The sequence below is a fragment of the Petaurus breviceps genome, unplaced genomic scaffold (assembly GCF_028583685.1).
Source record: "Petaurus breviceps papuanus isolate PSGF00001 unplaced genomic scaffold, PetGlider_PUasm1.0 207, whole genome shotgun sequence".
Classification (NCBI taxonomy): Eukaryota; Metazoa; Chordata; class Mammalia; order Diprotodontia; family Petauridae; genus Petaurus; species Petaurus breviceps.
Window position 1 is genome coordinate 32,197,039 of NW_027185850.1, and position 16,486 is coordinate 32,213,524.

Below are 16,486 nucleotides of genomic sequence, written 5' to 3' on the forward strand. Positions count from 1 at the left end.
ACCTTGGGCAAGTCACTTAACCCCAATTGCCCTGCCTTCCACTGCTCCATCCTCCTGGCTAGTGCTTTATAAAGCTCCATTAAGAACAGACATGGGTGATGTTCAATAAGTTTATTGTCTTAATCTGAAAATCTTCATAGAAAATTACAGATTTTGATATTTTAACTGTCAGCTGCCCGCTCCTGGGCTCTGAGGAAACTCGCCTTCTTCTGAGCAACCCGATCTTTCTTCTGGGCAAGGGACATTTTGGGGCGGTTCCACCTACCAAGCAAAAAGGGCAGAGAATCAGAACTCACAGAGGTAAACCAGAAAGAGTTATTACCTTTGGTGACGACTGAAAATACAGGGGAAGCTGCAGTCCTCACCACTGGTCAGTCCCCAAGCAGCTGCTTTTCCCACCAGTGCCCATCGCTCCAACCCCACTTACTTCTAGGTCAGCAGCACCACGTGCCTTTCTTTACTCCAGATCTACAGATGGGTCTATTACCAATCTGTTTCTTAAACACGTGTGGCCTCACCTGGCGTTTCTTTTATCCCTTTCTATCACTCTCCTCAGGACCTTCTCTTACAAAACACCTCACCCTTTACTCCACAGCAAGTGACCTGACTGCCTCTTGGGCTTAGGGTTCTTTTGAAGTCTTGCCCTTTCAAGCACTTCTCACTTTCTTCCTCCTCCAACTTTCCCCTGACCACATGAACAAACCTGTACAGAGGACTGAGCTCACTGCCTCCACTTTCTTACTAGGTACCCTCTTAACCCCTTGCAATCTGACAGAAACTACCAAATCATGTCATGAATGCCTCCTCGTCCCCAAATTCATTATTTCTCAGTGCTCATCCCCTGGATTCCCTGACACTACACGTGCTCTGCTGGGTTCCAAACAAATTCTCACACTGCTCTCTTCCTACACATACCTTCCCCCATCCTAACCCATGGCATCAATGTCATACCAAATCACTGTTTGTAGCCCTGACCTATGTCCTGAGCACCTATGCTCACCATCTCCATCCAAATACTCTCAAGTCTACAGCTCAAACTAAACATATTTTGACACTAGTCATTTTTTTGCCCTAAACTTGCTCCTCTCAGGAATCAATCAGCTTATACTGTTTCCTCCCTCCCCACCATAGCTAATTATCTGCCAAGCCCTTTCTTTCACCCCAGGCATCTCAAGTCTTCACTTCCCTTTCACTCCCATCTGCCCTGCCCCACCAAGCAAGCCTTCACTGTGGGCTTGTTGACACTCGTGGCAACACTCCCAGCTGCTGCCCCTTGTTTCAGCCAAACCCGACTCCCATAATCCCAGTCCCTGCCACTCTACCCTTTCCCATTCTCAGTACCCCTCCCTGTGCATGTTGTGACCCCACTAGCTACTGAAGTCCTCCTTTCCCTCAAGGCCTAGCTCAGGTGTCATTTACACTAAAAAGTCATTCCTGACACTCCCAGATTTACATATTCTCTCTTCACAACTAACCCAAGTCACTTGGGAGGTAAATGTATTACAGATGTACATCACATGTGTGTGTCTTCCAAATGTATAAGGTGACAAAGATTGGATAACCCTTAAGTGCTCAATTACACAGGAATGATAAAGTAACACCCAATTATCTTGTCTTAGGATAGAATGAGGTGCCCTCAAAAAATGTGAGTTCTGAGGCAAATAAGCTTCTATCACTATAATTACTTTAGCAAACCTGGTTCCCCTTGCTTCTGCAACATCATGCAGAGCCAGTGATCGAGTTTGCAAAGTCACACAGAGACTTTAAAAGCCAATTCAGAGCAGAAGCCGGCTATTTTTTGCAGAGTGCAGCACTTTCAAACTACTGCACTTGCACAAAAGGAGAAAGCTGAGGCAACAAGGCTACTTACCTTTTCTTTTTAACTTCTCTCTTGGGTTTCTTTTCATACACTGGATTTTCCCGTATACCAGCATGAGCTTTCTTGTACATTTCCTCCATCTGAAATAAAGGAAGCCAAACAGTTTTTGGTTCCCCTTCAGATGCCCCAGCCACACCTTAGGCACCAGTGACCACCCCGGCACCTTCCAAAAGCCATCCACCACTGCCAGAGCACATCAACAGTCACTATTATCTTAATCCTTACACTCACATAAAACAAGAAGGCAATTTGTCAACAGTGCTAGTTTTCAATGTATTCAATTTAAGGTTGGCTTATATTACACGTACATATAGGCTTGTATGTATACATATATACACATGTGTGTACATGTCATATACATATAGGTTTAAATGCTCCTTGTGAGGGAACATTCATTTTGTCTTTAGAGCCTCAGAAAATTAGCTTTTCCTTTCAATGTGTCAATATTCTTTCAAAGAAACTTTATTTTAGGACAGTCTACTGAGTATAATTTCTGCAAGTATTTTTCAAAAACAATTTAAAACTCAAGGATCCTTCTTCCAGATATCACAGAATTCACAAGTCAGAATATTTCCAGACTGGTTAAGAGGTTTAGATCCTGGTCAATTATAATTTCAGCTATACTTTCTAAATAAAGAGCAATCAAGCAAGGTTTTATTAAACACCCCTGTAAGTCAGGAACCACACTATGCACTAAGGACACAGACACAGAACAGAAATATTTCCTCCCCTCAAGGATATTACCATTCTAGCCTGTCTGTGGCCACAGGGACACACAAAATACAAACCAGGTCGGAGGAGGCTTCCTGCAGAGAGGAAGGATAAGCAATAAACCGGATTTCGGATGGGCAGCTGCTAGATTTCATGGTAATTAAACAACTCTATCCTAACTCAACAAATATCTTGCCACATGAATAGCTTTTAATCCAAGGGCCACTTTAACACTGCCCAGACTTGAACAGTATCACAATTTAGAGGAATTCTGAATACATTCATTCCTGTCATGCCATCATCAGATACTCTTTGTAGGTACACCGACCTACGAGTGAAAGGGAGATGTGCTGGATCTTTTCATTAAGGGGTTATGTTAAATATTTTATTAATAGCATTTTAATATTCATAATTTGTAGCTGATATGCAAATAGCTCAGACAACAAATTAGTGAGGTGGACAGTGAAATTATCACCCCCATTTACGGATGTGGAAGGGAGGACAGCAGAGTCACATGCAGCCCCACCCCCATGATCATATAGCCAGCAATCTTCAAAGTCAGGTTCCATATTAAGTCCAGGTTATCCTACTAATTCCATCTTGCTAGTTCATTAAAATTTTCATGAGTAAAACTTAAGGGTCACATTGTTTCTTTTAAAAAGACTTCATGCTTCCTTTTGTAAAGAAATGCAGCTTAGGCATCTGCACCAGTATCAATCTCTCCTGTGCACAGCACGGCCTAGGCAGGGAAAGGCTCAGAAAGCCCATTTTTAAGGCTGCGAGGGAGCTTCTACAACAGACTTGGCTGGTTCTGCAGCATGATGTCCAAGTGGACAAACCTGCTATTTACTCGTCAGCAGAACCCCAGCCATCTGGGGTGATACTACACTCACAATTCACTGACATGTAAGATCCAACAAGGACCACTAATCCTAAGAGATGAGTAGATTTTAATAACACTTCTATAAAGTCATGTAGCCCTCGAAACTAACTGGAAAAAAGTTGCTCGAACTGGAACAGTCACTACTACACAATTCACAAAAACCCCCAAGACTGAAGCTGTCTAAGGTCTGGCATAAGCTATTTTTACATGTCAGTGGTCACAATATTTTATTTTCCTGAAGCATGTGAGACAATACAATGATTTATCCGATGAGGGAATTTTGTTTTCCTCCTTTACTATCCTGGGAATGATCAGGACCAACACACACTGACAAGAAAAATAAGCCTCAGCTAAGTTTAAAATTATCTATCAACAAGCTAAGCTTCCCTTCAATCTCAAGTTTTGCCTTTGCATGAAAAAAAAATCTGGTACTACTCAAAAAACCATCTATCCGTACATATCTTCATGTATTCAGATTTAACCACTAACTGAGGCTAGCATCCCAAAGCCTCTAGGAAATTGTGGCTGGCTCCTCACCTAGGGATCCTGGAGGCTGAGGTCTCTGGTGGCAGCAGCCACTCTAGCTCCCCACCATGTCCTCTCTGGGAGTTTTGGACCTGTCCCCCTGCCCAGGGAATTGTACCTAAATATTCAAGTGATCAAAGAAGTCACAGCAAACCCTAATGAAAGGCCTCAGAACAAGTATCTTTGCAGTTTCCTCATTCATGAAGCAAGTACCACAAACACCACCTCAAGTGCCCGGATCTCCACATGAAGTGGCCTAAGTAGCAGCTGTACCTGAGGCAAACCACGTCCTAGGAAAGCTTTCACTCAGAGACCAGTTAATCTACCTGATGTATACATAACTATCTGTAGTAGAGAATAGAGTTCTATCTGCTTCCAGATTTTTTTCCTTTTCCTTTTTAACCAAGTGTGCATGCTCATATGTAAGTCCTAAGCCACGCTTACATTCATAAGATTACTTAGCAGTTCTTTCTATTTCTTCATAGCTGTTGACTTCTTTAAACAAATGCCTTCAAAAGAATTCATGGCCCATTTGGGTCTGTTAAGGCAAACTTCTTACCATGTCAGGAGTTATGTTGTTCTTTATGTACTGTGAGAATTGCTTTTTATATGCATCTTCATCTTCTTCCATGAGATAACGCATATAATCTGCAACATTTTGGCCCATGATGTGTTTACGATGTACTTCAGCATTGAATTCCTTGCTTTCCGAATCATACCCAGGGAAGCGTTTGGTACTAAGACAAAATTCCAAAAGTTAGTATTTCCCACAAAATTCCATTTGCATACAAATACTACACAGTGTCTGCCATCAGTCCCGTCTTGAAACAATTGCATCAGAAGCAACTCAGTGAGTGGGATATCATCATTCAGCAGCTAAGCCCTAGACTCCAATATGGTGATATGGTATAACATTCCAATGCAAAATCATAGAGACCTAAAACAATAAGGTCTTAAAAAATAAGGGAAAACAGTAAAATTAAATATTGTTCAAGAGCTGCCTAAGATTCCAATAGAAAACAAAACTAATCACGATGCAAATTCTTGTTATAATCTTGCAATGTCATGAATAAACTTGTTGAAAATAATTATTGCTCTACCGTGTTTCCCCGATAATAAGACACTGTCTTATTATTTTTTGGACAGAAAAACACCAGAGGGCTTATTTTCAGGGGAGGGCTTATTTTAATGAACATTGACAGCAATTTTAATAAACAGGTAAATGTGAACAAAAAAATGTACCAGCAAGCAAATCACTGGGGAAGAACAGGATGACGCGCTCACTGCTGCAGCTCGGAGCGCAGCGTGCTCTGGGGGGGGGGGGGGGAGGTGCATAGCGCAGGGGATCACCTTCAATACAGTAGCAATCTCAATAGGGCTTATTTTCGAGGAATCTTACATAGTAAGGGGAGAGCTTATTTTCGGGATAGGTCTTATTATTGGGGAAACACGGTATCAACTGAAAGTTATGCCTAACTCAACAAATATAAAGCACCCAACACAAATTTCTCCCATTTCCTACCCTAACAGATCCTTGATTTCCCAACCAAAGTGAATCACAAATTTCGTAACAGACATCCACTCTATTCCCTCTATGGCCGGAGCATCTTTAGTTACTTCCATTCTGGGGATGGAGGGGGGAGTACTAGGTAGCTGGCAAGTCCATCTACCTCCCAAGGAAAACACTGTCCACACCCATCTTATTTACCTGTGAGGAATAGACAGACCACCATCCACAGCTCCCTTAAGGGCCCCAAAGACTTTGTTTCCTGTGGTAGTTCTGGCAAGACCTGCATCCAGGTAGCATGTAAAAGCACCGGGCTGACCATCGATGCTTTCCACATTGTACTCATCTCCAGTCACTTCCACCTGACCTTCATAGATCTTGTCCATGCCAAATCTGTTAAGAAGCTATTAACCAAAAAAAAAAAAAACCCTAAACATACATTTTAATACAGAAATTAGGAAGATGCTCAAGAAATTTTCTTTAAAAATATTTCTTCTGCCATCAAGTTCAGAGATTCCAAAATTCAAGCTTTTCCCTGATTTTCAAAGTCTTTTCATAGGACCTAACCTTTCTACTAGCCTCAAACATCCCCTTCTTGAATGCTATTTTCTGAGCAAAACACACACCTATACTCAAAACAAATACCCGTCAAATATACCCAACTGAAACCAAGGGCTATATGATCATGCTACCTAACTAATAACCCTTCACCTCCATTTTCCATGAATCAAAATTCTGCCATCTAGGGGCAATACCCCACCTTCACCCCCAACTGACCAAAAAATGTTTAAGACACATCCATGAAAAGTTTGGACCCAATTATACCCTTATTGTACAGAGTCCAACCAAAGAGGCCTCAACCCAGTGATGTTTTCATCACTATTTCTCATGTTCTGTAATTAGAAGGAAATCCTCAAAGCCCACAGTCACTCCTCCTTTGCCCTCAGTGAGGCTGAGATTTTAAAGAACCAAATCAAATCTTAAGATACAAACATCTTGCATATTATAACACTCTCAACCAAGTAGCTATGAAACGAAACTGTAAGTACCTGACCGAGGGGAAAAGATTAAGTCCACCCCAAAACATCAATGAAGGAACCACAACCTACCCTGCGGGCCAGCAGCAGGCCTGTGCAGTAAGCGGCAGCATAATTTGTCAGGCCAACCTTCACACCATACTTTGGTAATTCATGGGCATAAGCTGCACAGACAATCATATCCCCTTCTATACGGGCATAAGCAATCTTAAAAAAAAAAAGTGAGAAATTAGTGTCCCACAGGAACCACAAAATGTCACTGTTTTAGTACCCATAATTCACTTATTACCTAAGTAAACTTTTATAATAAATAATTATATATTAACATTAATTAGGTTAGACTTATAATATAGAAAGGCTAAACAAACTGATGAACAAGTCACAATTACTAAGTAACTTTTCTTGTTTAACATGCTCTTAAAAAAAAACTACGTTCATTTTTCTTAGCAGCTATGGCGCATTATTAGCTTTGCCTATTTCAGGTTTAAATACCAAATCCTTGAAAACAAAGTTAATAAAACTTATAAAGCATGTATTAGCTTCCAGAATAATAAAGACAATTATCTGGTAGATTTAAAAAGAAAGAATTCCAACCCTATTAGCTTCCAGAATAATAAAGACAATTATCTGGTAGATTTAAAAAGAAAGAATTCCAACCCTAAATGCTAGTAAACCCGTGGTCAGGATGACTGGACCAGGTCATTAAGAAACTAACACTTATGATTACAAATACTTTTAACAATAATTCAATTTTGCTATAATACTATAGTTACTTTGTAACCATATACCACCTTTTCTTAAATGTTTCATTAATGTATTTGTTTTTTATATTAAGTATGACTAAAATGAAATCTTTATGTAAATGCTTTGCAACCATAAATCACTATATAAAGGCTAGCTATTACATCTTCCCCAATTAAACCCCCTTGTAGAAAAAAAAAGGTTTACCAAAATTAATCAATACAGTGACAACTTTTGATGATAATATAACATTCTGCCCAAATAATTTCAAGTCTTTGGGAAAAGGGGCAATGTTTCATTTACTCAATTTTCTGGAACCAATATTAAATCCAGTGTCTCTTTTATCCTGACATCCTTGTGATTCCTATTTTACAAGTAAGAAAACATCACCACCACTTTAGTCTTCGGTTTCTGTAAGTGTAACTTGAAATAGTAAAACATGGTCTCTAAATTCTTCAGGTTTTTAACTTAAGATAGAGGGAATTAGAAATCAGTTCCAGTGATATCTTGCTACTTCTTTTCAATCCAATTTACACTCATTTGTTTGTCATGTACTAACCTAGGTAGGGTGAAAAAATGAGAAATATCCGGAAAACACATGTATGAAGGGGGAAGCACTTGTTTTCATGAAAAGGAGTAATTACCAAATAAAGATTAAAATGATCAAGTGGAGGTGGGGGGGGCTAGGTGGCGCAGTGAATAGAACACCATCCCTGGAGTCAAGAGGACCTGAGTTCAAATCCAGCCTCAGATGTAACACTAGCCTTGTGATCTCGGGCAAGTCACTTAAGTTTATTGTACTATGCCCATAAGTCAGGTTTAAAGCAGGAGTTAACATGGCAGCTTTTACAAGGTTAGTCCTAGTCACTCCTAATTGGTCATTCATTCAATCTCCCCAGGCCCCACTACTCTCTGCATTTCTAAAATGAGGGAGAATGGCAATGGAGAATACCTACAACAGTAACAGATGCTTTAAAGAAGATGAAGATAAAAAAGCTGAGATTGGGCAAGCAAGGTCTTCCTAATGAGGAAGTCAGATGGTGTGAGCAGCAGAGGGCAGGAGCCAAGCAGCAAGCGGGAAGACAGACCACAGGCCTACACAGACAGACTGCGCTCTCAAGAGGGACCACAGGCCTGGAAGTCACCAAGACCGAACCTCTGCCCGGGTCCTGACTCCGGCTCCCGCCCCACTTGCCTGGCAGATGATGTCCCTGTTGGTGACCCGGACGATCATGCGGTATTTCGGGGTGTTATACTTGTTCTTATCCTGGATCACGAGGCGTTTCCGTGCATAATAATCCGTTTTCCCCTCTGCAATGAGAGCCCCGGGTTAGGAGCGCACCCGGCCCGGACACCGGGCCCCCGACACCGCAGCCCCTGCGAGCCCCCCGCCGGGCCCCCGTACCTCGCCTTCTCCGGAACTTCACTTGGTACCGCTTGAAGTAGGCCTTATTCTTAACAACTTTAACAAACCCCTTGGAGGTAAAGAGAGAGCTTTCGTTGTGGCAGACATGGGGGACGGGGCCCCCCAGCCCCGGCTCCTCCACCCTGCCGCTTTCATCTGTTCAGGCAGCACCGCTCCGGGCCGAGTCTCCCGCCGAGCATGCCCTGCCCGAGGAGAGAACGATCCCCCGGCCCCGAGGACCCCGAGCCGGAAGCCGGGGCCGTGCCGAGCACATGGAGGCCCCGCAGCCGCAGAATCCCCAGGACCGAGGTTCGAGATGGGCCTGCTCGGGCCCGAGGAGCCCGAGACCGGGAAAGACCCCAGCGCCCCCGGGTTGGCCGGGAAGCCGGGACCGGGGGTCGGTGCGACGCCCGCCAGGGCAGCCCCCGGCCCGCAGAGGCCGGCAGGCCTGAGCCCGGCCCCCCACACCCCTCGCGCCGGCACCCGGCGCGCGGCCTCCCGCGCCCCCCCGCCCTCCCTGACAGCCCCGAGCCCGGCCTCCTGATGCTCGCTCCCCTCCCCGGCGCCCCGCGGCTTGAGTCGGGGGCCCTCGCGGCGCCCCCAGCCCGCCCTGGCAGGCTCGCGCGCAGCCTCCCGGCAGCCGCCATTAGGCCACGCTGGGAGCAGGCAGGGCTGCCGGCCGCGGCCGCTCCGCAATCGGAATCCATCCGCCGTTCAGGCCGCTCGGGCTGGGCTCCGGGAAGGCATGGGAGAAGCACAGGAGCCCCCCAAGCTGCCCGTGTGCCAGCATCCGGCGGGTACTCACCATCCTGCTGAACGAGACCCGCGCCCTCGGCACAGACCTGCAGGCCTCGCAGCGCTAGGGAAAAAAAAGGGCCTGAGCCCGTGCGCAGGCGCAGTATGTACAGCCGGGACCTGAGGCGGCGCTACGTAGGAAAGAGAGGCAGCTCGGGAATGGGCCGAGGGAAAGTCTTCTTACTGCCCCCCAGTGACCCGAAGGAGGCTCAACACGCTCCAGACGAGTGAAGTGGCCAGATGCCCACCCTGGCAAGATCTCTTAAAAAAATTTTTTTTAATTAACAAAAAAACTTTCTTTCTCTCCTACCCCATTGTTTAAAAAAAAAAAAAAAGCAAAAACACAGCACTTAAAAAAAGCAAAAACACAGCGCTTGTAACAAATACACATAGTCAAGCAAAAGAAATTTTCGCACTGGCTGTGTCAATATCTGTGTCTCAGTCTACTTCCCTGATGTCAGTTTCAGGGCCAGGCTACTTTGGTCTTGGAGCCCCCTTTCCCCGGCAGCCTTCCCCCTATGCCTTGAACTGTTCCCACATGAGTAGCAAAATTCCCTACTCCTCTCCAGTCCTGGGTCCTCATGCCCAAGGCATTCATCCACAGGTCTTTCTGGGAGGTCTGCAGAAGAGCTGCTTGATATTGGAGATCCCACCCAGCCATCACGATGGCACTGGGTCTGGTCCATTAGGATATCTTGCCTAGGCCCCCCCGTCTCTACTTCCACCTCTTGTCCAAGGAACAATAATAGCATTGCAACATGAGTCCAGACTCACGATCCTTGCAAATGCCTAAGTGAAAAGGCCATCACTTAGTGATATGGATTACCTCCCCCAAAAGAATGTAAACTCTTTGAAAACAGGAATTGTCTCATCTTTGTATTATCTGTACCCCCAATGCCTAACAAAGTGCCTGGAACATAACAGGTGCTTAATAAGTGGTTGATCATTCATTTAATTGATTGAAGGCATTATTAAAAAGGTGAGCCTTTGTTTCTGGGAGAACCTTTGATTCTTTAAAGGTTTTCTGTGTTTTGTTAACTCCCTACGTCTTGGATATTAGGCTTTTTTCAGAGATATTTGATACAAATATTTTTCCTAATTCATATAAAAATAAAGTTTCACATAACTGAAATGATCAATTTTAGCCTTTAGGATCACTTCTTTGATTAAGAATTCTCTATTAACCACATCCAGAGAAAGATCTCCAGAGTCTGAGTGCAGATCGAAGCAAACTACTTGCTCTGTCTTTTGTGTTTTGTTTTGTTTCTTCTTCCACTGGTTATAATCCTTCTTTACAACTCGACTAATGTTTAATGTGAAGGTGTTTGAAGAACCTATTTCAGATTGCATGCTGCCATGGCGGAGGGAGGTGGGGGGAGGGCGGTGAAGGAAAGGGAAGGGGACAAAATTTGGAACTCAAAAACTTGTGGAACTGAATGTTGTAAACTAAAAGTAAATAGATAAATTAATGTTTTTCAAAAAGAGAATTCTCCATTAAAAGTGAGTCAGGAATAACATCCACATCACATGATTATAAAGTATGAGTAATAAAGCTGCAAACTAGCAATCAATAAATATGAGATCATAGCTATAACTAAAGTGGTGCAGTGGATAGAGTCTGGGGGTGGAGTCAGGAAGACCTGAGTTCAAATCTAACATCAGACACTTACTAACTATGATCCTGGGCAAGTTACTTAACCTCCATTTGCCTCAGTTTCCTCATCTGTAAAATGGAGATAATAATAGCACCCACCTTCCTGCGTTGTTGTGAGGGTCAAATGAGATTATAATTATAAAACACATTATAGTGCCTGGTACATAATAAGTGTTATATAAATGTTAGCTATAATTATTGTTTCTTATAGTGGGACCCATACATAACTAGAATGTGGCTCTGAAAGGATACACTTTATTCAAAAGAAATAGAATAAATAAAAGAGAAACTGATAAAAGGGACATAATGGGGGGGGGGTTGAGTACCAGAGAGGGAAAGAATTTAGGTGATCAACAGCTAAAGAAATGGAAGCAATATTATAATTAGAGTGTAAACATTTATTAAGCACCTACTATGTGCCAAGCACTATGCTTAGCACAGTAGGGATACAGAAAGATGCCAAAGATGGGCGCTCACAATCCAATGGGAAAAACAACAAGTAAATATGTATAAGCAAGTCACATACAGGATAAATAGGAAATCATTAATAGAGGTGAGGTACTAGAATTCAGAGAGGTTTGGCGCAGATTTCTGTGTTGCTGTGGTTGTGTGTCCGTTCTCAAAGAGGACCTTGACATCACAAAGATGACATGCAAGTGAATTGGATTTAAGTGAGGCAGGGCTGCGCAAAGTCTCCAGCCTCACTTCCTCCTCTGGAACCATCTGGGTCCAGTGGCCAGATATGGATGAGGATGACTAGAGATGGCCCAGGATAAGGTTTTAGTTGGGATTTGAAGAAGACAGAGATGAGGATGGAGAGCATTCTAGTCATGGGTCAGAGGAAATCCCCGGAGCCCAGGTAGAGCAGTGTTGGTAGAACAGCCCAGAGGTCAGTGTCACTGGACGGAGGAGTACCTGCTGGGACTAAGGTGCAAGAAGAATCAGAGGTGGGGGAGAAGGGGAGACAGCTAGGCCATGAAGGGATCCTAGAAGTGATAAGGAAGCCACTGGAAGTGGGGGGAGGGGGGATGGGCCATGAGCCAACCTACTCTTTAGGAAAATCTCTTTAGTGTCTGAATAGAGGATGGATCAGAGTTGGCAGGATTTCTCTACTCCCTCATCCTTTGAAACAGATGTTGATGCATAAGAAGCAATTACCTTCTTGGTGGTTTTTTTTTTAAACAAATTTTCATTACAGGCACTTAAATATGAGATCACCAAGTGTTCCATTAAATGATACTTCTTGTGGGGAGGCTAGGTGGCACAGTGAATAGAGCACTGGCCCTGTAGTCAGGAGGACCTGAGTTCAAAACTGACCTCAGACACTTAACACAAAAACTAGCCATGTGACCTTGGGCAAGTCATTTAACCCTAATTGCCCTCCAAAAAGCAAAAAAAAAAAAGATACTTCTCTTGTTAACTTTGAACACGTGATAAAGCCAACTCCTTTATTTGCTTCTCCGAGGAGAACCTACAAGCCATCTTGCCAAGTAACAAAAACTTCCTTCTGGTTTTTGGTCTCATTTATATCAAGAATGGTAATGTCGATATGGCAGAGCTCTGCCTGGCAGCTCACTGGTTACTAGATAAGGAATTCCTGGTTAAAATATCAACAGTTAAGTTACTATTTATGGACAGTTTTACAACCATGTGATTCTTGACATCCCCCACCCCCTTCTTCGGGTACTTGGCCTCCATAAGTGATGCCTTCTGCTCTTAGGCCAACAACTTCGATTTTCCCTGGGGTTTATTTCCCACACTTTCCTTCTCTTCCCCCCAACTGAGCTTTCATCTTTTCTTGCCAGGGCATCAGACTTCCACTCCACCTCCCAGCCATCTCCTCACCCCTCTGCCACCTTAAGTGCCCTGCCTCCTTGCCCCACTTCCCAGTGCCTTTTAGGCGATCTTGTCCCCACTAAAATAGGAGCTTCTTGATTGTAGGAACTGTCTTGCTTATATTTTTAACTACAGCACTTATCACAGAACTTGGCACATAGTAAGCACTTGAAACATACTTTAGCCATCAATCTATCTACCTGTATCTACTTTTCTTCCTTTCTTCCTTTCTTCCTTCCTTTCTTTCTTTCTTTCTTTCTTTCTTTCTTTCTTTCTTTCTTTCTTTCTTTCTTTCTTTCTACCTACCCACTCACATATTTCTTTAGCTACCTACCAATCTACCTATCTACCTACCTCTATTTACCTACTTACCTATCTACCTACATATGTATATATATATATATATATATATATATATATATATTTATCTACCTACAATATCTTACACTTGGGTTGAAAAAAATCAACTTTAAAGTACACAATGGAAAGGCATGACTTGATAGCAATTTGTCTGAAATGAACCATGGGTTCTAATGGATTTCAAGCTCAGTCTAAGTTAATATGACCTGATAACTAAGAAGAGATATCCCTTGATGTCTTCAGGATGAGAAACTCACAGTCCTTCTACCAATGCAGACTTGGGGTGAGGGATAGGGAGGTTGAGGAGGGAAGGAGACTGAGAGATTATATGACTTTCCAGGAAACACACAAGTATGTTTTGGTCAGGACTTAAACCCAGGTATTTCTGACCCCAAGTTAACCAAGTAACTGCTAGAATATAAGATCTCTATAACACAATGTAATCTTCACCTATATTAAGAAAGGCCTAGTTTCCAAAAGTAGGAAGCTTATTGTTCTGCTATATTCTGCTCTGGTCAGGGCTCATCTAGAGTATTGAGATCTTTTTAGGGTCACATTTAGTAGGACATTGATTAGTCCAAGGACGAGTTTTTAGCAATTATTATGCCTAAAGAAATCTTTTGTGTGGATGGTGGTGGAGTTATGGAACTAACGGGAATGTAAATTTTAAAGATCTTCCCTGCCCCTAGGCTAAAGTGCACCTGGAACCTGGGGTGGGAGGCTTGTTTTTCAGTTGATACTTTTTGATTGGTCAGTGGGTCCAAAAGGTTGTTACATTCTCTGAGCCAGGAGGCTATATCAGCCCTGATGTGTAGCTTTGTTTTTGGCGCTCACTTTGAGAAGTGTTCTGTGATTTGATATGGATTCTGTGAAGCCGTTGTCCAGAGCCCCCCAGCTTTGAAAAACCCAGATGTTGAAACCCAGATGTTGATTTGATATGGCTGTAATGGTTGGACAGTTTGGAAAGCTGTCTACTTGATCTGTTTCTGTCTTGATAATTCTGTCTGTATATTCTGAAGTTCGGGGTGCTGACCTTTTTCTCCAGAACTAGGTAAACGATACATATTTGACTGATTAAAGTAAGCTTGTTAACCCATTTTGAGTTGCTTTCCACTATCAAAGCAGATCCAAGAACCTGTGGTGGCAGCAACCCTGGGGACTCCGGGGTGCTTGCTGCTACAGGAACCCAAGTGAAAAACAATATGCTTAAGGAGTTATATTTAATCACCCAAAACCCAGAAATAATAATGCCACTATCAGCTGAGACTCTGGTGTTTGCTGGGGGCCCCACCCAAGGTAGTGCTCATATACAGTTAGTGATGTGTTAATAAATGTTTGACACCATTATGGGGATATATGCAGGACACATGTTTCAGTTTACTCTTCATTATTAACATTTTCTCCAACACTTTCTTAAGTCTAGACAATTAACAAAACAATAAATCAAACTGTGGTTTGTAGCATCTGAAATTTTTGAGGTGTAAGTGCTCAAACTGAAAATCAGCCTGCAAGCCTTATCTGAGCTAGCTCCAACACATTCCTGTCCCAAGAATTCTACAGGTACCTGGATAAGTTGATTTGTTGAAAGTATCTCTTGACACTCTGGGTGTGGATGTGAAATCTTACTTTGCCTTATAATGTGTAAATAAAACTATTTTATATTTTGAAGCCTTGTGAGCCTGACAGCTTGTAAGATGAGCTGGTGGGTAACCTAATGGGGAAGTTCTTCCTAATGTCTCTATTTGTATTGGGAGTACCTGCATTCTCCCAATCACCTAGGCTCCCAATCAAGGTGTCATCCTCAACTCTTCACTCTCTCTCATCCCACCTATATCCAGTCAGTAGTCAAGTACTATTGTCCTATCTTGATAACATCCCCTTCTCTCCTGTGACACTGCCAGCACCCTCATGTAGGCCCTCACCATCTCACTCCTGGACTATTGCAATAGCTTGCTGGCTGGTCTCCCTGCCTCAAGTCTCTCTTCATATTAATCCATTCTCCACTAAGCTATCAAACTGATCCTCCTGGAACACAGGTCTCACCATATCAGTCCCCTATTCATTAAACTCCAGCGGTTCCCAATTACCTTGAGGATCAAATATAAAATTCTCTGTTAGCTTTCATAGCTCTTCACAACCTGTGCCCCCCACATATTCTGCAATCCAGTGATGCTGGCCTCCTTGCCATTACTCAAAACCCAACTTCTCTTGACTCCCAGTGTGTTTCCTGGCTGTCCCCCAGGCTTGGAACTCTCCCTCCTTACTTCTGCCTCCTGCTTTCCTTCACTCAGCTAAAGTCCTACCTTCTACAAGAAGCCTTTCCCAGTCTTCCTCAAGCCAGGTTATCCTGTATATATCCTGTCTGTGAGGAGTTATTGTTGTGTCCCCGCCCCCACTCCCCAGACAAGCTCACTAAGAGCAGGGACTGTCTTTGCCTTTCCTTGTATCCCCAGCACTTAATACAGTGCCTAGACTGACTAATTCCAACTAGATGGAGGCAGTGAGCCAGATAAGTGAGAGTCTGGTAGAGTAAACCACATACAAGGAGAAGAGGAATTATTAGACTTATTTTTCTTAGTCCCAGGGAGCAGAACCAGGAGCACGAGATGGACATTGAAAAGAGGAATATTTCAAACCATCTCTGAGGAAAAACTTTTCAATCATTAATGTTACCCTTGGCCCAAAGGACCAATCTTATGAGATTCTCTCTTCATTGATGGAGATTGATTACTTAATGCCTTTTGCTTGTGTGAAGGGCAGGCAGAGCTGGAGAAAGCTGAAGTGAAAAGAGATCTGGGCTCTTCTGGCTCCCAGTTCCAAGAGAAAAGATGTGCAGTTCCAACCTCCCTTCAAGGGAAGAGGGGAAGAAAGACTATGGGGAGAAATCAAAGTGTAGAGGAGCTGGTGGTCCCTAGGTGTCTCTGTCCCCAGCTCGCTACACTAGGGACTTTGGGAATGAGATCTGGACCACTGTCTCTTGCTAAATCATCTTGCCAAAGGTAAGTTATCTCCTCCCAGAGAGCTCATTCGTTCTATCTAACCCCAGCATTCCTTCCTTCCTTCCTTCCTTCCTTCCTTCCTTCCTTCCTTCCTTCCTTCCTTCCTTTTCTTCTTCTTCTTCTTCTTCTTCTTCTTCTTCTTCTTCTTCTTCTT

At 43.3% G+C, this 16,486-nt stretch overlaps 2 protein-coding genes and 1 non-coding gene across 4 annotated transcripts in view; all 3 read right to left on the reverse strand.

The window, feature by feature from the left end:
- Window positions 1-16,486, reverse strand: part of LOC138164763 (nuclear body protein SP140-like protein) — a 393,765-nt gene that overhangs the window by 352,174 nt on the left and 25,105 nt on the right. The gene's annotated exons all lie outside the window — the stretch shown is intronic.
- LOC138165079 (large ribosomal subunit protein uL18) lies at window positions 97-9,645 on the reverse strand. Of its 2 annotated transcripts, none has more exons than XM_069093215.1 (8): window positions 9,494-9,645; window positions 8,689-8,758; window positions 8,479-8,594; window positions 6,615-6,749; window positions 5,707-5,909; window positions 4,558-4,735; window positions 1,871-1,959; window positions 97-261 (listed from the first exon to the last, which is right to left on the reverse strand). In XM_069093215.1, the coding sequence occupies exons 1-8, from the start codon at window positions 9,494-9,496 to the stop codon at window positions 162-164; spliced, it is 894 nt and encodes a 297-aa protein (XP_068949316.1). In that variant the 5' UTR covers window positions 9,497-9,645; the 3' UTR covers window positions 97-161. The 2 variants fall into 2 exon arrangements, with proteins under 2 accessions (XP_068949316.1, XP_068949317.1); XM_069093216.1 differs by having other exon boundaries at window positions 1,871-1,955; window positions 4,557-4,735.
- Window positions 1,609-1,748, reverse strand: LOC138165111 (small nucleolar RNA SNORA66). The gene has a single exon (XR_011169266.1). It is a non-coding gene; the product is annotated as a small nucleolar RNA SNORA66 (small nucleolar RNA).